This window comes from Lampetra fluviatilis, chromosome 8, assembly GCF_964198595.1.
Source record: "Lampetra fluviatilis chromosome 8, kcLamFluv1.1, whole genome shotgun sequence".
Lineage (NCBI taxonomy): Eukaryota > Metazoa > Chordata > Hyperoartia > Petromyzontiformes > Petromyzontidae > Lampetra > Lampetra fluviatilis.
Window position 1 is genome coordinate 5,237,945 of NC_136282.1, and position 22,291 is coordinate 5,260,235.

At 44.0% G+C, this 22,291-nt stretch overlaps 1 protein-coding gene across 2 annotated transcripts in view; it reads left to right on the plus strand.

Moving 5' to 3' along the window:
- The window catches only part of LOC144933786 (voltage-gated potassium channel KCNC1-like), a 48,516-nt gene extending 26,809 nt beyond the window's left edge, over positions 1–21,707 (plus strand). The window contains exons 2-3 of one of the 2 annotated variants that reach the window (XM_078858901.1): positions 9,261–10,194; positions 19,707–21,707. In XM_078858901.1, coding sequence (XP_078715027.1) covers positions 9,261–10,194; positions 19,707–19,843 — 1,071 coding nt within the window. In that variant the 3' untranslated portion in view covers positions 19,844–21,707. Of the gene's footprint in view, positions 1–9,260; positions 10,637–19,706 lie in introns of those variants that run through there. The other variant, XM_078858900.1, reaches the window with a different exon arrangement.
- Positions 21,708–22,291: the final 584 nt, after the last annotated feature.

Below are 22,291 nucleotides of genomic sequence, written 5' to 3' on the forward strand. Positions count from 1 at the left end.
AGCTACATAGCTCAGTCGGCCTTTCCTGGTTAAAAAAAAAAAAACTGTGAAAATAGCTTGTCAAGGTACACCTTGCTGATAAAACTCAGTGAAGTCAAATTTGGAGCCAGGTTGCCTTGCTTCAACAATTGCTTCTGGAAAATATTGATTCGCAAAAGCCCGTAAGCAGACGGATTACACTCGATGTATGCTCAGTGAATTACTTATTTTTTACAAAGGGAGCATCGCTCGCATTTGTCAGGGTCGTCATTGAAATGCTCGGGTGGCTTGAGGAGGGGGACCAACTCAACTGGAACTGTGGTTGGCCATCGTTATTTTCGTGATGCGTTTATTGCTTTTAGTTTATTTTTTGCGCTCCACATCAAATTTGGAGCATTCGCAATTTTAATGACAAAATGAATCGGCTCCATTCACCCTTTCCGCCAAGAGAACAAGTGGTGTCAAGATGTCCGAACTCCAAATAGACACCTATTATTATCACAAGGCATCGAATCTGCATATTTAACCACATATAATGCTTGTGGTAAAACATGCGAACAAACATGCTTTGTATACTCTTTGGTTCTTTCGGTAAAGTCACGTAGGTAGAAAACATAATAGATCACGACGCTTCGATCGCAACAACAAGCGACCGTCTTCACCTGAAGAAGGTCGCTTGTTGAAACGTCGTGATCTATTGTGTTTTCTACCCACGTGACTTCACCGAAAGAACCAAAGAGTATGGATTCCTGCAGTCACGAAAGCTTCACATCAAACATGCTTTGATGAAAATGTACTTATTGTCCTTGAAACGGATTGGGCTACAGCAGAGACAGCCGCCTTAATGGCCGGGTCTCACCAGCACTTAACCAGAGGACGCCAACAGGGAATACCACAAGGACAATGCAAATTGATGCGTTTACGATTTAACTTGTTAGGCCTGAAAAGACCCTCCCAACCCCCTGCCTGTTAACAGGGTAAACATTTATGTAATTCGATTTAACTTCTGGGTTTTTTGTTTCCGCATAATTAATTCATGTAAACTGTATTGTATGTTCATATAAACACATCACACACATTACGTTTTCATAATAACACAGAAAATATATCTCGCTGTGTACTGCACATAAGAAGAGTGAAATCGCTTGCACATCGAACGGTGATTGAGATGGACCTGGTCTCAAATGAGAATTCTAACGATGCTCTAGAAGGGTTAGAAAGCTTACATTTGGCAAAACATATTATTGAGCCTATGCTCCCACCAATATGTATTGTCTAGAGGTTCATTGTTTTACCCGCAGAGCAGATCATCCAACAATTGTAAATTTATTATAAATTTCAAGCTAAACACCTAAACATATTTTATCTGTGCCGTCACCAGCTGCCCGTATAGTGTGACGCGAAAGCCAAGACAAAGCAAACAATGCCCATCACCAGGTATTGGATTGCTATACAGTTCATGCACTGTTACCATATATCCACACGTACACTATGTTACATACGCATAGATCCTTCGTTTAAGAGCAAGTTTGTGACAAGTGATGTTTTTTTTATGAGCATCTATTAAGGTCACACACCAGCATGTAGCCAGCGCTGATTTTAAACTGATCTTAAACTACACTGTACCATGAAATCGTCAATGTAGCCTGAGTTTACCGAATGTAGACCCAGATTAAGGCTGCACAAGACTCAGAATTGCACTTGAGCCACCAGAGCAGGAGAGCTGGGCGATCCCATCAGTTTAGTGATCGATTACGCTTACTGATTATCGGTTCTATTACTGCATCTACTCAGATAACACAATAGCCTGGGGTGGGGTGGGGGGATATGCTCACGTATTCTGCAATGTGAGCTGCTGGATGGGGGATGATGGGGGGTGCTGAGTGATATAATCGGGCCCATCAGCTGGGCCACGCTGGGAATTGCTCATCGGGGTCGCATCTCACTTTTCAAGGGGCCGGAGTATTAATTAGTCGATTCATCGACTCTATCTACTTGCAGCCACGGCGTCATACACTATGAAATCAGTGGCTTGACTGCCACGGCACAGCTGCTGTCCACCTAATGTGTGTCAACTATAAACTGTTTTTATTTTGCCAGGTAAGGCCCAATGCGCTAATATAGCTCGTTTTCAGAAGCGACCTGGTTCCCAAATGATAGCTCACCGAAGTGGCTTATCATGTGGAAATCTATAGCAGCCAAATACTCTAAACGCATGTTTCTAAATCAACATGCAAATGCAGTAGAATGAAACATGATGCATGCACAACTGTGTGCGGTGTTGTTCATATCGCACGTGTAAGTATTAAACCTAATGTACACGTGTGCCAAAATTATCCTTAGGTCATGTAGTATGATAAACAACGTATATTCATTATAATGGGAAACAATTGATAACTCGAGACGACACGTGACCACAAAACACACTCTTTTACATTCATCACAAATAATTTGGGGTGGAGCAGTAACACTGCGATTAAATGAATCGTGCTGTGAATCCGGCAACCTGGATTTGATTCCCTGCCACGGCTGGCATCAGTGACAAGTGATATCTGAACTGGTCCTGGACTCCCCCCCCCCCCCCCCATTCACCAACTCGCACTGAGCAATATGATGAAGTATGTTCAAAATACCCCCATCACTGACATGGGGGGGTATTGATGAAGGGCTGTAAAAACTAAACGTGACATATTCAGTGACTTACGTGTATCGTCCCTAAAGCAGAAGTGGGCATTCCCATTTTTATGGTCGTGGCCCTTCTATCAAATTGAGAAGAATTGTTGACTTTCTATAAAATTGTAACTCATTTCATTTACCTTTACAGGGATGATGGATGGTCTAAGTTATCCCACGAATGGGACTTGCGTTTGAGACCTTCTGCTCGTAGAAGTCTAGCACTCTAACCGCAGCACCAACCGGCCAAGTATTTCATGAAGGCACAGCAGCTGGAACAATGTCGCAAGTGTCTTCAAGTTTCCACTCACACCAATGTGCCCCCGGTGGTTAAGGTGGGTAAGCCACCACAACTCGTCCCATCGGCAGCTCGTGTGTGGGCTAAAGTGTGTATCGTGCCGCCTCTTCAAAGCCACATGGCCAACGTTGAAAAGTAGGCCAAATATTTTCTCTCGAGGTGCTTTCAGGAGCTCCCTCCAGTGAAGACGCGTCCACCAGCGAGCAATTGCAGGGCTGCGCCTTCGCTATATTTTATGCAACGGTAGACATTTCATTCCCTGGGTGGCGGGGGGGGGGGGAAATCACGAAAAGTGAAAGGGCTTTGGTAATATGACATTCTTATTATCACAAGGTCGTGACACTATGGTCCATGAATGCCTATACACATAATGCAGAAGCTTCTGGAAACTATGGTGAGGCATATGAATCATCAAGCCAAGCCAAGTGGAACGAGCAATGGGGCAGCACTAAACTCCATTGGCGGCACTGAGCCAGTGGTGGAAATTACCCGCCGGCCTGGCAAGGGCCATCCTCTCCTGAAGATGACCACTGTTGTTGACTTCCCACAAAGTGGTGTATTTTTTTGCTATTTTAAGGATCTGAGGTAAATGGAAAAAAGTGCATAGAGAATCAGGGAAAGAAGCGTAATTCGGAATTACATTGAGAAATATAATTGTTGTGGTTTTCACACCTGATGATGATTGCTTGTGTTGCAATCGAAACGTCGTGAGAATTTTATTGTTTTATTTTTCTTATTTTATTATTTCCCTTCTACGTGACTTTACCGAAAGAACCAAGAATAGGAACACGTGGTTAACTGAATATACGCGAGTTAAATACATTCCAGCTAATCAAAATTCCAGCGAATCAAAATCATAGAAACGTGAGTGGGTGGGAGAAGGGCACACCTATAGAAGGGATGATGGAATGGCAGCCAAGGAAGGTAACACATCTGAGAGGACGCTGACTGGGGATATGGAGCGACGAAGTCAGTTGGTGCGCAGGTGCGAGGTGAATTACCACATCGCAGGAGAGGTGGCGGTGGCTTGGTGAGGCCTTCAACCACCATACTACTATAAACTATATATTTTTATTTTACCAGGTAAAACCCATTGGAACTATGCAGCTTTGTTTCAGAAGTGACCTGGCCACAAATGACAGCTCAACAAAATGGCTTATCACGTGGAAATTATAGCAGCCAATTACTCTAAACGTGTGTTTTTTTAAATGTGGAGGGAAAAACCGGAGGACCCGGAGAAAAATCCTCGCGACCACGGGGAGAACATGCAAACTCCAAATGTACAGGCGTCAGGGTCGGGATCAGAGTTGGGATCGAACTCACGACCTCCTGTATACCAGGCGAAGTAGTTAACATCTCACCATCGTGGAGCTCCAGCAATTGTTTCTTGCTGTGGTTGTCCCAACTGATGACGGACGCTTGTGTTGCACCCGAAACGTCGTGATTTAATTTATTTTATACCTACGTGACTTTACTGAAAGAACCAAAGAGTATGATACGTAGTGTTTAAGAAAGAAAAAAACCCATGCTACTTAAAAGGAACTGTAAAAATGTGTCCAATTATAATAATCATCATCCATGATCGATCCCACTCTCTAAGTTACCCTCACATGATCCTGTGATGCAACAATCCATCCAGCACTTTCAAATGAACCGATCTCATCAATCCATCTCCTTGGTGGATGTTCTCTCGGATGCTCTCCAATTCCTTGGCTGCCACTCCGTGATTATTGCTGACCATCGTCCATCATGTGTTCTCGTGACGTGTCCTGCCCAAGCCCACTTACTTGTATTCATCGTTTGGAGGATGTCGCTAGCCTGTGTGTGGTCTCTAATCCACGTGTTCCTTTGTTCGGCTCTTTGACGCAATTCCCCAAAAAATTGTCTCTCCGTGTTTATTTTCGCACATTTCAGTTTTTATTCTCCATCTTGAGTTAATGACCAGGTTTCTGAGCCCTATTGTCATAGCATGTGGTACGCACTGATTAAAAAAACGTTGTACTATAGGCACGTATATGATCAAATTGAGCATTCTAAAGGCACTCCAACCTGCTTCCGATTCGATATTTCATTATTTTAGATCCTGCTCCCACCTTTAATAGTTGCCCTAAGTACATGTCCCATGATGTCTTTCCAAGTTGCTTGCCTCCAACAGATATCTCAAATTGTTTCCTGAAAATGTTGCCCATGGCAATTGTTCGTCTCATATTTATCCTGAGCCCAACTTTGGACGTTCCTTTTTTTGTAAACTTATTTCAATTTGGATGAGTACATCTATTTCTGCTGAGTCAAATGCTTGTTCGTCGTCTACAAATGCCAGGCACAACGATTATCGACATGTATTGGTCTATTCCAGGATCTTATTAATAGCGAGTCTGAATGCGGCCGATGGTAGAGAAACCTTTCCGAAAACTCTGCTTGCTCGCGTGATTTGTTGGCCTCTAACTTTTTTATAATAGTCTCGGACAACTTCCGCGTCGCTTGCTAAGTTTCCCCCCATTACTATTTTAGTTAATTCATCATTTAGAGTGGTGACATCTATTCCATCAATTTTATTGCATAGGAATTTGGATTCGTTGATTAGCATAACCAAAATCAGCCGGCTGCTGCCTTGGATTTTGATGTTCCCTTGGTTTTGGCAGCATTTAGTTTTGCCCTCTCCGTCGGCTGCGTTGAAGCGCGCAGCTTTCTTGGCGCCCGTCTGCGTCCGTTGCGTGCATTGAATTTCTTGAGGACAGAGACGTCTCTGTCGATCGGGGGTTTGTCGGCTAGAATCAAGTCAATCTCGTTCTTAATTCCATGGGTTTGGGCTTTCTCCACGTCCATTTTCTAGATTAATAAAAAATAAAAATGTCATGTGTGTGTTGACTGTGAACTGTAGGTGATGTTCACACATCTCATTTCCCATTCCAATGCCGAATTCACCAATCGTCTTCTTATCTCTGAAACTTTTACCTTCTTTCGCATTATGGTCACGCATTATGATGTTATGTGTTGTGCCTTAATCTCATGTAGTAGTTTCCACAAACGTTTTGTTTGCTACATCATTGTGGTTGGCTGTTGGAGCGTATACATGAATATATTGTTTTTACTTGTAGAATTCGTAGAGCCTTAGTGTGAGCTGAGCAACTCTATACAATGAATACTTGAACCCTAAAACTGATTTCCAGAGATTAAGAATCGCACTCATCCATAACTACTATCCTCTCGCCCTCTTGAATAGAAACGATTGCCACACTTTAAAAGTATGGATTTTCTTTCCTTTTCACGTCGCTGATACCATCAACAGAATTGTTGAGCATAAACCATCGCCTGAACTCCAGTCATTCTCACAGCGGCTTTTGGCTAGCCAGTGAACAGAGACCGTGACCGTATCGCGCACTTCAGATGTACTCATGCGGCCATCTGGAACGCTTTTCCTACTGATATTAGGAAGCCGCTGGAGCTATGCACTTTTAAATCTCGATTGAAAACTCGTTTCTTTAAGAACTGCTTCTTGTATTTAGTTTGTTTTCCTTCCCTCGCACCTCCGTATGGTTGGCTACGTACGGTGTGAAAGTAGTTCAACGTACACACATACACACCCGTGCGTTGTGCGTAGCGAGGGCGTCCTGCTCATACCCAGCGATTCTTAGCGCCCCCCCCACCCTCCTGCTCCTTCACCCGACCAGGGGACCCAGTGCCACCGGGGAACTCGAGGGGCCGTGGTTTAGGCGCGTCGATCATGGCGCGGAGTTGACCATACTTCACCACGCTGGTCGGTGCAGGTTTGGTGAAGGGAACACCTCTTGGTGCCTGGCGGGTCCACAGAGGCACCTGAGACTCACCGCCCAGACGACGAGGCAGCGCTCCGTCCAAGACGGCGTCATCCAAATTTTGAGAGAGAGAGAGAGAGAAAACTTTAAATGTGAACAGGAGACAACAACAATGTTACATTAATTGCACTTCATGTGAACACATTGCAAAGAGTGGAGACAAAAGAAATAACCTAATATGCACGGACGTGGCTAAAAGGCATTAGATTTTATAGCCGCTTGCATGTTGTCCATCGTGTATTTTATCCGCTCATAAGTTCTGGCTGAATGGCTGTTTCTAATTTTTGAAGGTGCTGCTGTTATAGATTTTTCCCTTTAAAAAATTCACTGTTATATTCCTAGTTGTCAATGTTTCATTTTCTGTATCCTCCTTTTACTACCCTTAAAAAAGAGGTTCAATGCGTGATGACATGGCTCCGTATGTCCAGTGTGAATGAGTTGCGTTTGAATCGAGGGGAAATATCACTGTCAGCGGACTGCCACATGTGCCACTGCCACATGTGGACTGCCACATGCCAATACAGGAGTAGCAGGTACAACACACTCAAGGCATGTTGCGTTGCCTTCGATGCTCGGCATCTTTAAGCTGCTGACTGCTGATTTACATCGCACCCCTGCCCCTTTGGCACTCACAGACCATGTCTTCCGTTAAATTATTAATTCAGATCCTAACTTTCATTCCACATAGTTGGAGCTCAGTTGTATAGCGTCAATAAAAAGTGGGCATTCTGCGGTGCGGAGCCCTAACGATCCAGAAACGAACGCACAGGATTTTTAAATTATTCACTCATCAGGTATATCGACATGTAAAATTGCTTAGGCTTGCAGTAAATTATTTAATTCGCAGACCAATTATGTCAATAAAATGATATCCAAGGGCATTGTCAGCAGCAGCAACATCAGCCATGGTTAATCCACTGCTGGATGAAGGTCTCCCCATGCCATCGTCATCTCCTATGATCCCAGTAAACATGCAAAGATGGAACCATTGGACCAACGTTGATCCAACGTTCCTTGTTTACTGGGATGCTGTGATGTACCGTGTAGCGTCAATGAAGAAAAATAAGTGCAACTTTGAAAAACGAATACAGCCCAAAGATCCCTAACCCAAAAACAAACGTCCGTTGCTGCATCCAATCACGTACGAGTGTGCTGGAAAAAATAACAGTGCCCAGTTGAAGCTATTGGAAAAATCAATGAAACAGGATTTGCTTCGTTTTAAGAATGGAACAGTACGTAAATCGTGTAAAAACTGCCGAGGTGGGGCAGCGTGAATGCGTGCATTATATATATTATAAAAAAAATACACAACTTATGCCATACAGTGTGTCATGCCATTAACGATAGGGTATAAGCTTTGCATTATTAAGCACGGGCTAACATAATTGTGCGTTCCTTAAAATAGCAGCGTTGCGTCACACATTGCATGCGTCCCGCCTGCCACGTGGTCCCACCTCGCAACGGCCAGCGGTCGGCTGCCGATGTTGACACTCATCAACGGGTTACTTCACCGTAACCTCACCGTGCTGGTCAGTGTGGAATGGTGAAGCGGAGCCCAAGACCATTTCAGATACCGCTTTCCACTGATGTTCGCTGTGGACAGGATTCACACTCGGATCACTGGTTCATAGGGCAGTGCGCTAAGCGCCGCATCGCCACTTTCTGCGGCCGTCTGAAACGCTCTTCTTTTCGATATTAGGAAGCCACTGGAACAGGGGCGGTTTCTTCATTAGGGCGATTGGGCGACGCACCACCAATGTGTGAAAGGGACTTTTTCAATCACATTAACAATCTCATTCAACCACAGAGCTATGCTAGCCGTTACTGTGCCTCTGGATATAGTCCAATCAGCGTCATGTCACGTTCTGTGGAGTACTGCCTCTTTTTGGGCGATTTCACTCCGGCTGAGAATCGCCCCGTGTGGTCCCATACACTTACATTCAAAGATGTTTTTTTTCGAAGGGCGGGCGCTGCAATGCATTCTCTATGGCTTCCGGGAGGGCTCGCACTAACGTGCTTACGTCATCATACGTAAGCACGTTTCAGTCAACAAAATTATTTGTCGCCACCTAGTGGAATCTTTAATAAAATAAACTGAGTGGATTGTAATAATAGTGAGTATAGAAACAAACAAGATGTATTGTAAGAGTCACTTTATTTTTCATTAATATTAAAGAAGTGAAGTTGCCTTTACATGCTTAAGCTGTTAATTTATCCATTGCATGGGTGGACCTTATCCTTATCAATCATCCAGACATTTGCCCCCCCTGAGAGATTTTGCAGGAGCCGCCACTGTACTGGAGTTAATGCACTTTTAAATCGTCTAGATTGAAAACAAATTTCTTTAGCGCTATTTTTTATGTTTAGTCTGTTGTCCTTCCCCCGTACCTCTGATTAGCATGGTTGGCTATGTACAGTGCGACATAATTTCATGAAACAAATGCTAATTGTGCAAAACTGCCGGTGTCTGCTCTCTTCTGCTCTGTCCATTGCAGATCGTCGCACTGGCCTCACTCCTGTTCATTTTAATTTCCATCACGACGTTCTGCCTTGAGACGCACGAAGCATTCAACACGGTACTGAACAAGACGGAAAATTACACCGTCAACAACGTGACGACCCAGAAGGTATACATCGACGTAGAGACCGACCCCGTGCTCATGTACGTGGAGGGCGTGTGCGTCGCGTGGTTCTCCTTCGAGTTCCTCGTACGAATAATTTGCTGCCCCGACAAGAAGGTGTTCATCAAGAACTACTTGAACGTCATCGACTTTGTGGCCATCCTGCCATTCTACCTGGAGGTGGGGCTCAGCAGCCTGACCTCGAAGCCGGCGCGCGACGTCCTCGGCTTCCTGCGCGTCGTCCGCTTCGTGCGGATCCTGCGCATCTTCAAGCTGACGCGCCACTTCGTGGGCCTGCGCGTGCTGGGCCACACGCTGCGCGCCAGCATCAACGAGTTCCTGCTGCTCATCATCTTCCTGGCGCTGGGCGTGCTCATCTTCGCCACCATGATCTTCTACGCCGAGCGCTTTGGCGCCAACCCCAACGACCCGACGGCGAGCGACCACACGAGCTTCAAGAACATCCCCATCGGCTTCTGGTGGGCCGTGGTGACGATGACGACGCTGGGCTACGGAGACATGTACCCCCAGACGTGGTCGGGCATGCTGGTGGGGGCCCTGTGCGCGCTGGCGGGGGTGCTCACCATCGCCATGCCCGTGCCCGTCATCGTCAACAACTTCAGCATGTACTACTCGCTGGCCATGGCCAAGCAGAAGCTGCCAAAGAAAAAGAAGAAGCACATTCCCCGGCCCCCCCAGGTCGGGTCGCCGCACTTTTGCAAGTCGGACATGAACTCCTCGAGCCACAGCACGCAGAGTGACACCTGCCCCCTCGCTAAAGAGGAGATTTCAGAGCTTAATAGAAAAGGTAGGGGATGGATTGAGTGTGCCAATCGGCTCGTTTGAGCATGCTTCCTCGGCTGCGTGTGCCCATCTCCCGCCTGCTCCCTATGCTCCTTACTTTTTGCGGTGTGCATGCCAAATAATTGCCGAGCTCTTTGAACGCCCTCCCCCCCCCCCCCGAACTGAATGCACTAACAAATCCGTTATCAGAAATATCGGTATTGTCCTTTACTGTATGTCCACCTATACGACGTAACTCTACGTGCCTATGGCTTTATGTTGCTGTCTCGAGCCAAACCGTGTCTGCATATGTGCGTCCCCCAAATCGAAATCTTTTGGTGGAATCGTTTTTTTTAATTTGTGTTAATGGAATGACGGACAAAAATTATTACTTAATCGGTCCACGCTATTGAGATGCAGTGGATACCACGCTAACAAAGTAAAAGGGGTTTTAATTGAGAATACAACGTGCAACTCAATTATAATACTGTACAGTATTGGATTATACCGGTATGAATGTGCATGACTTGTACAAACCGCGCACGCACGCGCACACGTTGTAGTGAAAACGAGCAGCGTTTTGTCGTTTGTTTTTCAGAGCAGCAGTTAAACACTTAACTTGACAGGTGGGAAGTGACTTTGAGTCACAATTAGACTCCGCTTAATTCGGGCTGAATTAAAACAATCTCGGTTTTTTCCGATGCCTGGTCGAATAATTTTCAGACCCGAGTCGGTTCCATGACTCTCATCTGCCACCCGGCGAGTTGTACTCGTTCAGGGGGTCTCTCGACTGCCGGTGACTCGATGTAAGCGCTCAAGCAAATGCTGTGCAAACTCCACCTTCGGTAGGCGCGCGTCGTCAAGGGCAATTGGTGAAAAGTTGCTGAGAACGACGCCGCCTCCTGCTTCAGTGGCCCGATGCAGTCACGCCCCAGGTCTTCCAGTTCTTCTGGGAGCTATCGTTGACACGCGTCCCACGGCCGATGAAATCAACACAGGGCACAGCTGTAACGCTTAGCTGCCAAGCTGACCTTTTCCCAAATAAAAACTAATTATTCGATGACACTGCATGGGCAAGTGGTGCACAAGCGCACACGCACACATATATATTAAACAACTCAACACGTTTTGTTAATAACACTGTGGTCTTTAAAGGAAACGTATATAGTCGACAATGTTTGTGGCAATAGCCGTTCTTCAAAGCACATGTAACGAGCGATGAATTGTACGTGCCATGAAGGTCCATTGCCCGAAACGTCACCTATTGTATATTTTTCCTTTAAAGACCACGGTGTTATTGACGATTGTATTGAGTTCCCCCCCCCCCCCAATGGGACATTTCCCTACTAAATTGGAGGAAATGTGTCAGGACAAGCTAATGGTAGCAAATGCCTTGATACTTAGCCAACTGATCCATCAGAGACACATTCTACCCTTCCACAAGGCCAGTCGCCAGTCCATTACCAAATGCAAGAGCCTAAAAGGAAAATCGTGTCCAACGTGTGATCGTTTATTAATAAGTCGTTACTCTAAGTCACCTGGGATGGACTCTAGTTTCTGAAACCACGTGGCATAGTGTTTCCCAAGAACATGTGACGAGAAAACAGGATACATTCAAGAGAGGTTTCATTGCCCTGCCTAACAAACATGCAATACAATATATGATACCAGTGCATGTGCAATTACACACACACACACTTGCACCATACACGATATATGAACAGACATATGAACGTACATTGAGAGTCGAAGTGTCTCCAAGTTCAAATGAACATTGAGACAGCATTCTTCTCTGTTCGTGGCTCTGATTCAGTGGTAAAATGCCACATTCACATGGCAAGGGGCTATTTAGTACCTATTTAGGTGACCACTGCTGGCTTCCTACATAGTGGTACCAATTTATCAACCCCAGAGGAATGATAGGTTGAGTCCACCTACAACCAGGATTTAAACTCACAACGATCCAATCGTTAGTCCCTACAGCACGACTTGGCTGAATGACATATACACAAATACTACAAATACATACATTGTATTCACTAACAGCAGTTATGCTATACATACTGTAAATGCAATTACATATAGACTCAATATCAAGGTGTCACCAACATGTATCGTTAGAATTTGGCAGTGCCCTTTCCCATTGCGAGTCCACAGTCAATCTTGTAATTCAACCTTTCTACAGCTAGGACCAGAGAGTTAATGAGATGAGAATATCTGACTTCTCACCAAGTGATGCGGTATCTATTTTACCCTCCCCAGAAGGATGATAATGATGTTGATGATGGGTGAAGTCAACCTTGATTCAGATGTTATCTGGCAATCTTTGCGTCATGCGATCACCGCTCTGCTGACTGAAAGTAGCCACCATTGCGTAATCATTAACCAAGGGGAAGATGTAACTCCGCTAAAGCCTAGAGACGCCTGTCGGAGTGAGTGCTGTTAGTAGCCAGGACCTATCAAGGCCAGATGGGCACACAAAGTGGTGGTGTGTCAACAGCACACCTGATCAGTCACATTTGTTACCCCAGTGATAATGTTTGTTCACGCAGAAAATACAGATATAGCATTCATACATAACAACCACACTAATACTGTGTACCTGCACGTCTCACCAAGACAGCATTATCTGAAATGCAATCAAGCATGGGGAACAATGCAGTTGACTACGGCAGTGACTTCGTATTGATCAGCAAAAAAGCGCACAACAAATGCGATGAACATTATTACAAAAGTCCCAGCGTCACTGGCTCTAGTGGGCACTGAATTGATGCCGTCTCTACTAGTGTCCCTGGGCCAACGGTGGGAATTCCATGTTTTTGCCACGGTGGCCGACCAGCCTGATCACGGGGAGACCAGTGAACCAACGTCATGACGGGGCCGTATGAGCCCTCACCGTCACCACACAAAGGTAGCAAAATGGCCTCGCCTAGCGCGTTAAACTTGTAGGCGTGGCAACGTCCCACGTGGGGCAAAGTCACTCCCCCCCAAGTCTTGGAATGGCCGTGCGCGAGAGGTGATCGGAAAGTGTGTGACCTGACGTAGAAGTAGTGGCACTGCGGCAAAAAAAGGATGAAGGTTCACGTGACAGCAAGTTTATTTGAAGGTTTGCAAATGTAAAAGCTATGTTATAAAGTTATGCACCCCGTAAATTGTATAGGTGTTTGCGATCGTTTACACGAGGAATTCCTTACAATAAATCTGTTATGGGGATAGATTGACCAAATTCATTATAAAGGTTTTTGGGTTAGATCGTGTAAGTATAAATGTGTCGAAACCCTCCATGATGCTGGATGTAATTACCAGCGGAAAGTCATACTTAGATTGTAAATGTTGTAGATTCACTCTTCAACACACCGGTGGGCTGAAGTAGTAACTATTTGGCGTTTTGTTTACGTGACAAACCTCTAACTGATTGTCCGTGTCGGGTGGTGGAGGGTTTCGACACATTTATCCTTATACGATCTAACCCAAAATGACAATGTGGGCATCTATAAAGTTCAGATAATCGGAAGAGAGTCCATAAGGACCTGGCAAGTGATTCTTTAACTCCACAGGTAAATAAGCACTTGCAAGGAAAGCATTATTCTTGTGACGATGAAGCGATGTGCACTCCGATCGAGTGGTTCGAGCTCTTCTTGGCAGGGATTAAAGTGTTTTGATATCAGCGATGAGGATGCAGATGATGGACCAGGTTGCAGTGCTTCATCAAGGTCACACTACCAATTGCTCTGCATGCCAGGCCACAGGCTCTTGTATAGCTCCTCCTGTACACAATTAGTTCCAACAGGCCTGCCGGCCACAAACGCGAGGTCGGATTCGGCACGTAGCGTACTCGACCAGTGAACGTCACACAGAGTGCAGCGTTCCGTGTCCTGGTCCTTCTGTAGTCTGCATGAACTCGTGGGTTTGCTGCCCAAGTGCCACATATGGCACAGTAAGCCATTAACACGCAGCCATTCAGATCCCACCAGGCGCAGTCATCAAGCTCACGACAATGCTTTGGAACTTCGCAATAATAACATAAATGTATGGTAACACTGTTAATGCAGACTAGATCATGTATTTAACGTAGGACGCTATATTGCTCGTAATTATATGCAAATGCTGTGAAAACAACAACAATTAATTGTAATAATCAGAGGTGTGGACTCGAGTCATGTGACTTGGACTCGAGTCAGACTCGAGTCATGAATTTGATGACTTGCGACTCGACTTGGACTTGCATAACAATGACTTTGTCCCACCTATGAGATGTGGACTCGAGTCATGTGACTTGGACTCGAGTCAGACTCAAGTCATGAATTTGATGACTTGCGACTCGACTTGGACTTGCATAACAATGACTTTGTCCCACCTATGAGATGTGGACTCGAGTCATGTGACTTGGACTCGAGTCAGACTCGAGTCATGAATTTGATGACTTGCGACTCGACTTGGACTTGCATAACAATGACTTTGTCCCACCTATGAGATGTGGACTCGAGTCATGTGACTTGGACTCGAGTCAGACTCGAGTCATGAATTTGATGACTTGCGACTCGACTTGGACTTGCATAACAATGACTTTGTCCCACCTATGAGATGTGGACTCGAGTCATGTGACTTGGACTCGAGTCAGACTCGAGTCATGAATTTGATGACTTGCGACTCGACTTGGACTTGCATAACAATGACTTTGTCCCACCTATGAGATGTGGACTCGAGTCATGTGACTTGGACTCGAGTCAGACTCAAGTCATGAATTTGATGACTTGCGACTCGACTTGGACTTGCATAACAATGACTTTGTCCCACCTATGAGATGTGGACTCGAGTCATGTGACTTGGACTCGAGTCAGACTCGAGTCATGAATTTGATGACTTGCGACTCGACTTGGACTTGCATAACAATGACTTTGTCCCACCTATGAGATGTGGACTCGAGTCATGTGACTTGGACTCGAGTCAGACTCGAGTCATGAATTTGATGACTTGCGACTCGACTTGGACTTGCATAACAATGACTTTGTCCCACCTATGAGATGTGGACTCGAGTCATGTGACTTGGACTCGAGTCAGACTCGAGTCATGAATTTGATGACTTGCGACTCGACTTGGACTTGCATAACAATGACTTTGTCCCACCTATGAGATGTGGACTCGAGTCATGTGACTTGGACTCGAGTCAGACTCGAGTCATGAATTTGATGACTTGCGACTCGACTTGGACTTGCATAACAATGACTTTGTCCCACCTATGAGATGTGGACTCGAGTCATGTGACTTGGACTCGAGTCAGACTCGAGTCATGAATTTGATGACTTGCGACTCGACTTGGACTTGCATAACAATGACTTTGTCCCACCTATGAGATGTGGACTCGAGTCATGTGACTTGGACTCGAGTCAGACTCGAGTCATGAATTTGATGACTTGCGACTCGACTTGGACTTGCATAACAATGACTTTGTCCCACCTATGAGATGTGGACTCGAGTCATGTGACTTGGACTCGAGTCAGACTCGAGTCATGAATTTGATGACTTGCGACTCGACTTGGACTTGCATAACAATGACTTTGTCCCACCTATGAGATGTGGACTCGAGTCATGTGACTTGGACTCGAGTCAGACTCGAGTCATGAATTTGATGACTTGCGACTCGACTTGGACTTGCATAACAATGACTTTGTCCCACCTATGAGATGTGGACTCGAGTCATGTGACTTGGACTCGAGTCAGACTCGAGTCATGAATTTGATGACTTGCGACTCGACTTGGACTTGCATAACAATGACTTTGTCCCACCTCTGGTAATAATATCGTTCATGCAAAAAAAGTTGTAAAATATCTATTCTGTAGTCATGGTATACGCATAATTAAGATTTCCAAGAGGCGCAATTATTTATCTGTTAAATGAAGTGCACATTGTAACTTTACTATTAAAACTATGAGAACATTTTTTTTCCATATAAAACTAGAAACTATTCGTATTTTACCAGGTAAGGCCCACTCAGCTATATTGCTCTTTTTCAGAAGCAAACCTGGCCACAAGTGATAGCTCAAAGAAGTTGCGTATCATATGGGAATTAATAGCGGACAAATATTCTAAAGGCATGTTTTATTAAATGTGGAGCGAAAACCGGATGGCCTGGATACAAATCCACCCGGCCGTGGGGTGTGAAGTGTATATGCTAATGTGGTTGTGAGACTTGCGTTTGAAAAATAATAATTTAAAAGCTCATCATAATATTTTTTTTGAATTGGAATATATATACCTGCCAATATAATTTCCAACTTAATTTATGAATATAAGAAATGGTATAAAGGTGGCCGTGTTGCTTCGGGGGGAATGGGTCAACACCGCTGAGATTCAAGGTTTGAATCTCAGACACCAACTCGTTTCACACTTGGACATCATTCTCAAGTTCGCGTCATTTCAATAGCCACTGTTAATGGTGCTAAACCCAAGGCTAAAAGTGCCCTTTTGACGCAGATTATTTGGCAGGTAGGCAGCAGGCACAAAAGTAGTGACTTTGCAGTATCGTAGCTACGTGAAGGATATCAGCAGAAGATGTGTGATATCACCTGGGCCTTCCCATCGTGTGAAATGTAGCTTATACGGTCACAGGCAGAGTTGTAATTCTATGCCTGAATGCTGATGGCTATTTTCTGATAATATTTCTCAATATTATTGAGGCAAAACATTTTCAGATTTCAAAATGTTATTAAGAGGGTATCATTAAATAGAAGAATAAACATTCCACAATGAGGGTTTATGTTCCTGGTCTAATTAAAATAATGATTTTGCATCAAGCGACCATATGAGCATGATTATGACTTCACATTAAAATGAATCACAACATAATTCTAATAACTTTCATATTTTGTAGATAATTGCTTCACGGCTGCTATCATTTCTAATATACTGTATAATAAGTACAGGTTTGATAAATACTATAGTTGTTTTCCAATTTTATATTAATCTAGGTTGTATTCCTTTGAATATATATTTAACTGGTTACATTTTCCATCCGTATAAAACGCTGGCAGTGGTAAAGTGGGCTAAACTTAAACCATTTCATAGACCATGTCATCAACCCCACAATATGTAATCGGGGAACCTTTCATAAATACAGTGACACGTGACCAATTTTCAAGATCTAATTTGACATATAGAGCATAGTACTGTATGTAAGCAATCACTTCTGAATACTGTAGTAGTGCAGTAATTTTAAAATGCTAAACTAATTATAAAGATTAAGCTCATCTTACTTAGGTCTCAAAGACCTCGCGCATTTATATTCTCTGTTGCCAATTTCTTACGAGTCCCAACAGTGCCAAATTTAGCGAGCTGCAAAACTGTTATTTGCGTGACCTTTTTGTCGTGCGGCGAAATGATCTTTGCCATCTATAAATGACCGAGATATGGCCAGAGTATCACACTTCCTTGGAGGTACACAATGAACGGAAAATAATTGCAATGTGCAATTTCAGTGCGTGCTTATTCAATCAGATTCCACGATGCCGTGCACTTCATTTGCATTCACAAATTAGAAAAACAAATATCTAAAGAGCAACACTTACAACTGCTTTTGCTAGTCATATTCAGCTACGTCTGAGATACAGAAAGTAAATTTTGTCTGAAATTACGCAAGATAAACTATTACGTTTTTTTAATTTCTAATCTCTGACTTGAATATCTATAAACGCAGTACGATGTTAATGAATACTCATTAACCGGTGTGCATTTTGAAACACACCTGTTCAGTTGGCTTTATTGGAACAGTAGGTTTTAATCCTGCCTGGCATTGGCACTCTGCTAAAACATTGATATTAAACTTTCCTGTTACGTTAACGTTAACGTGCATGAATGCTGCACGTTTTGCAGACGTGTGCCAATGTTTGACAATAAATCCCATCAGGTCGCATTTGGTTAACAACTGGTATCACCTTTAAAGGGTGCATTTGATGTCGTACTTATACAGCACGCCGCATGGAGTGCATGCATCTGCTCAGAAAGTGAAGCATACAGTCATGGCAGGAAGGATTAAACAGACAATCTCCAGGTTATATGTAAGTCAGTCAAGCTGTAAATGTCAACTCCAAGCCATGTGGCTGCTTTGGAATAAAAACCACCCCCACTTTGATTTCCACAATGGGCCACATACGAATTTTTGTTTCAGTACCTTTGTTAATGCGTGGCCAATTCAGATGTACAAATTATTTAAAGTTTTCCATGAAGTTCATATTGAACGTAGAAAAAACATGTACATCGTTACGGTTGTCCACACTGTGACATTGGCTCTGCAACGCTTCAAGCAAGCTGACGCAAGCTGGCCCGTTTTGCTCATCAAACGGATGCGCTTAATCCCGGGATTGTGACCGATTGCCTGACGCATGGCTGTGATCGAAATGCATGTGTATATTATCGCGTGCGCGTTGTGATATTCGCTTTGTTGATCCGGAGAAGCTGATGCCCGCTTGTGGTCGTCGTTATTTTGGGCCCTATTATAATTAGTAGTGCAGCAGACCTGGCAATTGATTCTGGCGCTACTTCAGCCACCCTCTATTTCATGGAAATGGAAAGGTCCCAGCCACCTGGTGCATCAATAAGTGTAGTGCATTGGCTGCACACACAATATATTTACGACGTTTGTTGAGGGTCAATATGTAGAGCATCGATTGCAGAACATATATAACAGTCAGATTTCAGAATAAAGGCTCCAAAATGAGTCACATAAATAAATCGGCAGCATTTATATGAAGACCGCGTGATAAAACGTTTTTTAATTATGAAATTCAGTGCAATGTCCCAAGAACTGTGTATGCTAATGTACTAAAAGGTTGCCTGTTTATTTTCAAGCCTTTGATGGCTTTGTTGCTGTACAATACATTCCAATTCGTCGCATAAAAAAATCATGTTTATGCATTTCGCATGCACGATTGATGTGATTATTTAGATTTTTCCTGTGCGTCAATTAACAAGAAGGAAGCGTTTTCTGTAGTGAGTCCAAGAGCATTGGCGGACAGTAATTAACTTTACAATGAATAGTACATACCCAGGGGGTGAAATATAAACCTGCTCTAAAGTTTCCCTTGCGCTTGCGATCAAAGTGAACACTGCATCGTGCTTGAATTGCCTTGTGCATGAATTGATATAAACTGTCGGATGAATGTAGACAAAACAAATATCTGCCTGCTTGCAATTGCGTGAATCAAAGGACCAAGGCCTCATTTCCCATTCTGTTGATAATCATATCAAAATGTGTTCTCCTGGCATGGATATCGCCGTTGGTCTCTTTGCTTTGTTTTCCAAGTCTGGAAGGCGATGATTTTAATATATTTTAAAAAATTGCTGACCTTTTGATTAACCTCGATGGCTTGTTCCATCCTTTTCCTTCCTGCATCACTGCATTGTAACTGCACGCGCGCGCGATGTGCGCCTGTTGATTTGTACCGCTTAACGTTTTTTTGACTGATTTTTGCATCGACCTTGACCCTTGACTCAAAAGGACATTGCCGTGAATCTTCTCTATGCATTCTCTCGAAACAAAGGTTACGAAAAGTCACGAAGCTTGAACAACATTACTGGCCTGGCTGGGAACCCCCTGGGCATCTCTCCCCTCAGCTCGCCCTACACCTCTCCGTGCCCACTGCGACGGTCACGCTCCCCCATCCCGACCATAATCTGAAGGTATCGTCACGGCCAGCCCCGGGCCCACCCAGCCCCGGGCCCACCCAGCCCCGGGCCCACCCAGCCCCGGGCCCACCCAGCCCCGGGCCCACCCAGCCCCGGGCCCACCCGGCGTCGAGCGGGCGCGCGTCCACGAACGATCGCGCTCCACGTTCGCCAACTCGCGGTCGCGGACAGGCATGGTGAAGGGGGGGGGATTGCCACCACCACCACCATCATCACCGCCATCATCGCCAACGTAAGAGCTGCGACGTAACGTCTCAACATGTACAGTAAGATGAATTAACGGAAATAGCTGTGTATAACGAATTTAACTTATTTTTTCAGAAAATCCGCTATTTTAAACGTGTAAAGGGAGACTCCAGGTGTCCGAGATAAGCCAGGGTATGTCTAATTGTGTTTCATTTTATTAAGCGTTTTTATTTCAAGGGTACGGAATGGATGAAATGTTTGTACTCTTGCGTGCCGATGCTGCGGAGTAGTCAGACGTTTGTAGCACAAGGCTTTTAAAGGTCAACCTTGACATGTGTTCCCATGAATGTATTAAGCAAGTCTTGCTGTGATCACCAAAGAATGGAGACCACACATTTGAAGAGACTGTCCGCGGGATTGGAGCTACTAAATAACTGCTTGGATATGTGTGTTTGCAAGAGAAGAAATTGAATAGAACTGCCCTGCCATGTTAAATCAGGTGGTTGGAGGAATGCGTAGACACAAGGAAGGGTCGAAAATTTATGTTGACATTAAGGGCCTCATGGTGGCGAGATGTTAACTACCTCGCCTGGTATACAGGAGGTCATAGGTTCGATCCTGATCCTGACGCCTGTTGTATATTTGGAGTTTGCGTGTTCTCCCCATGGTCGCGTGGATTTTTCTCCGGGTCCTCCGGTTTTTCCCTCCGCATTTATAAACATGTGTTTAGAGTATTTGGATCCGATACATTTCCACGTGATTAGCCAGTTTGTTGAGCTATCATTTGTAGCCAGGTCGCTTCTGGAAAAAAGAACGATTTAGCTCAATAAGCCTTACCTGGTAAAATAAAAAAAATGTTTCGTTTTTAAGGGTACAAAGCAAAGCTTTTCCAGATCATCGAGTGTAAATGTTGCCTATCAATGTGCTATTCACGTGCATCGCTAAAAGCACATTTGCCAAAAGCTCGGACTGCTTCCCATGAACAAAGGAACACATCACCGTGTGGCCAGGGCTGTGATTGACTATTGCATCTGTTAATATTGAAACCTTCCACTGCCATCCTTGCAGAAGCAACATCAATAGCCCACGTGTTTATGGCCTTGGCCAGTATGATCGTGTGAATTCCTTTAGGGTGAGCACATTAATGTGGTAGGGGTTCGTCAAATTATTTTTGCAACAACGCTGTTGACAAGACGGTTACGTTTTGGGGAAATTTTCGAAATAGCTATCCCAATCGTTCAACAGGATTTGGAAGATGATATCACAAGATGATGTACCGTATCATTTACACTAATATACAATATCATGTACACTATTATTTGATCATCTTTGTAAATTATATCCACGTAAATATGCTCCTTGAAAATTTTCCTTTAAGTTATTTCCCTGCATAAACGTATCGTTACATCTCATATTTTGTATTGCTGCAAACATATCAACAGCAATTGTTTGACTTACACTTATTTAAATCACATGATGTGCATTTCTTAATACAGTGTACACAAATTGCAGCTTAGTTTTCCCATAGAGGTGACGAAAAACGATGTTGATAATCACGACGACAATCACAGCAATGATAATTGATGAATCGATGACCATTAAACAGCCAAACAAATTATTTGGTGGATCATGCGTTGGCAGCAGTGTACGAACACAAACAACAACAACAACAATAACAACAACAACAATAAACTCAGTCATCAATAACACTGCCTTAAAAAATAAAAAGCATACGCAACGTTTTGAGCAATGGCTCTTGTATATGTGTTGAACTTATTTCGCACCGCAGGGAGCCAGCCGTGCTAATCGGAGGGCCCTTCTTTACAGCACACAGCGAGAGGCATTCTTACATCGCAATCGCCCAAAACGTTGCCGAAAATATCATTTTTTTCTCTTTTTAAGGCAGTCTTATTGACGATTATGTTAACTCGTATTTCATAATAAAGGTTTTTTGGGTTCGATCGCGTTATTTATAAATGTGTCGTAATCCTCCACCACCCGACACTGCTAATCAGCAAAAAAGTGTCACGTTGACAAAAGACAAATAGTTCAATAATATTGGTCGCGAAAGCCTACGTGTTAAACTAACTTGCATTTCTTAACATAATTAAGAACAGTTTCGCTGTATTTACACAGATGCCTCATTTTATAAATGTGGCCAACAAAGTGATGAAAATATGAGTGATTTGTATTACTTTTTATGATGTCCCAGTGGCAGTAGGTGTCACAGGATTTTCTTTACCGTTGCATTAAC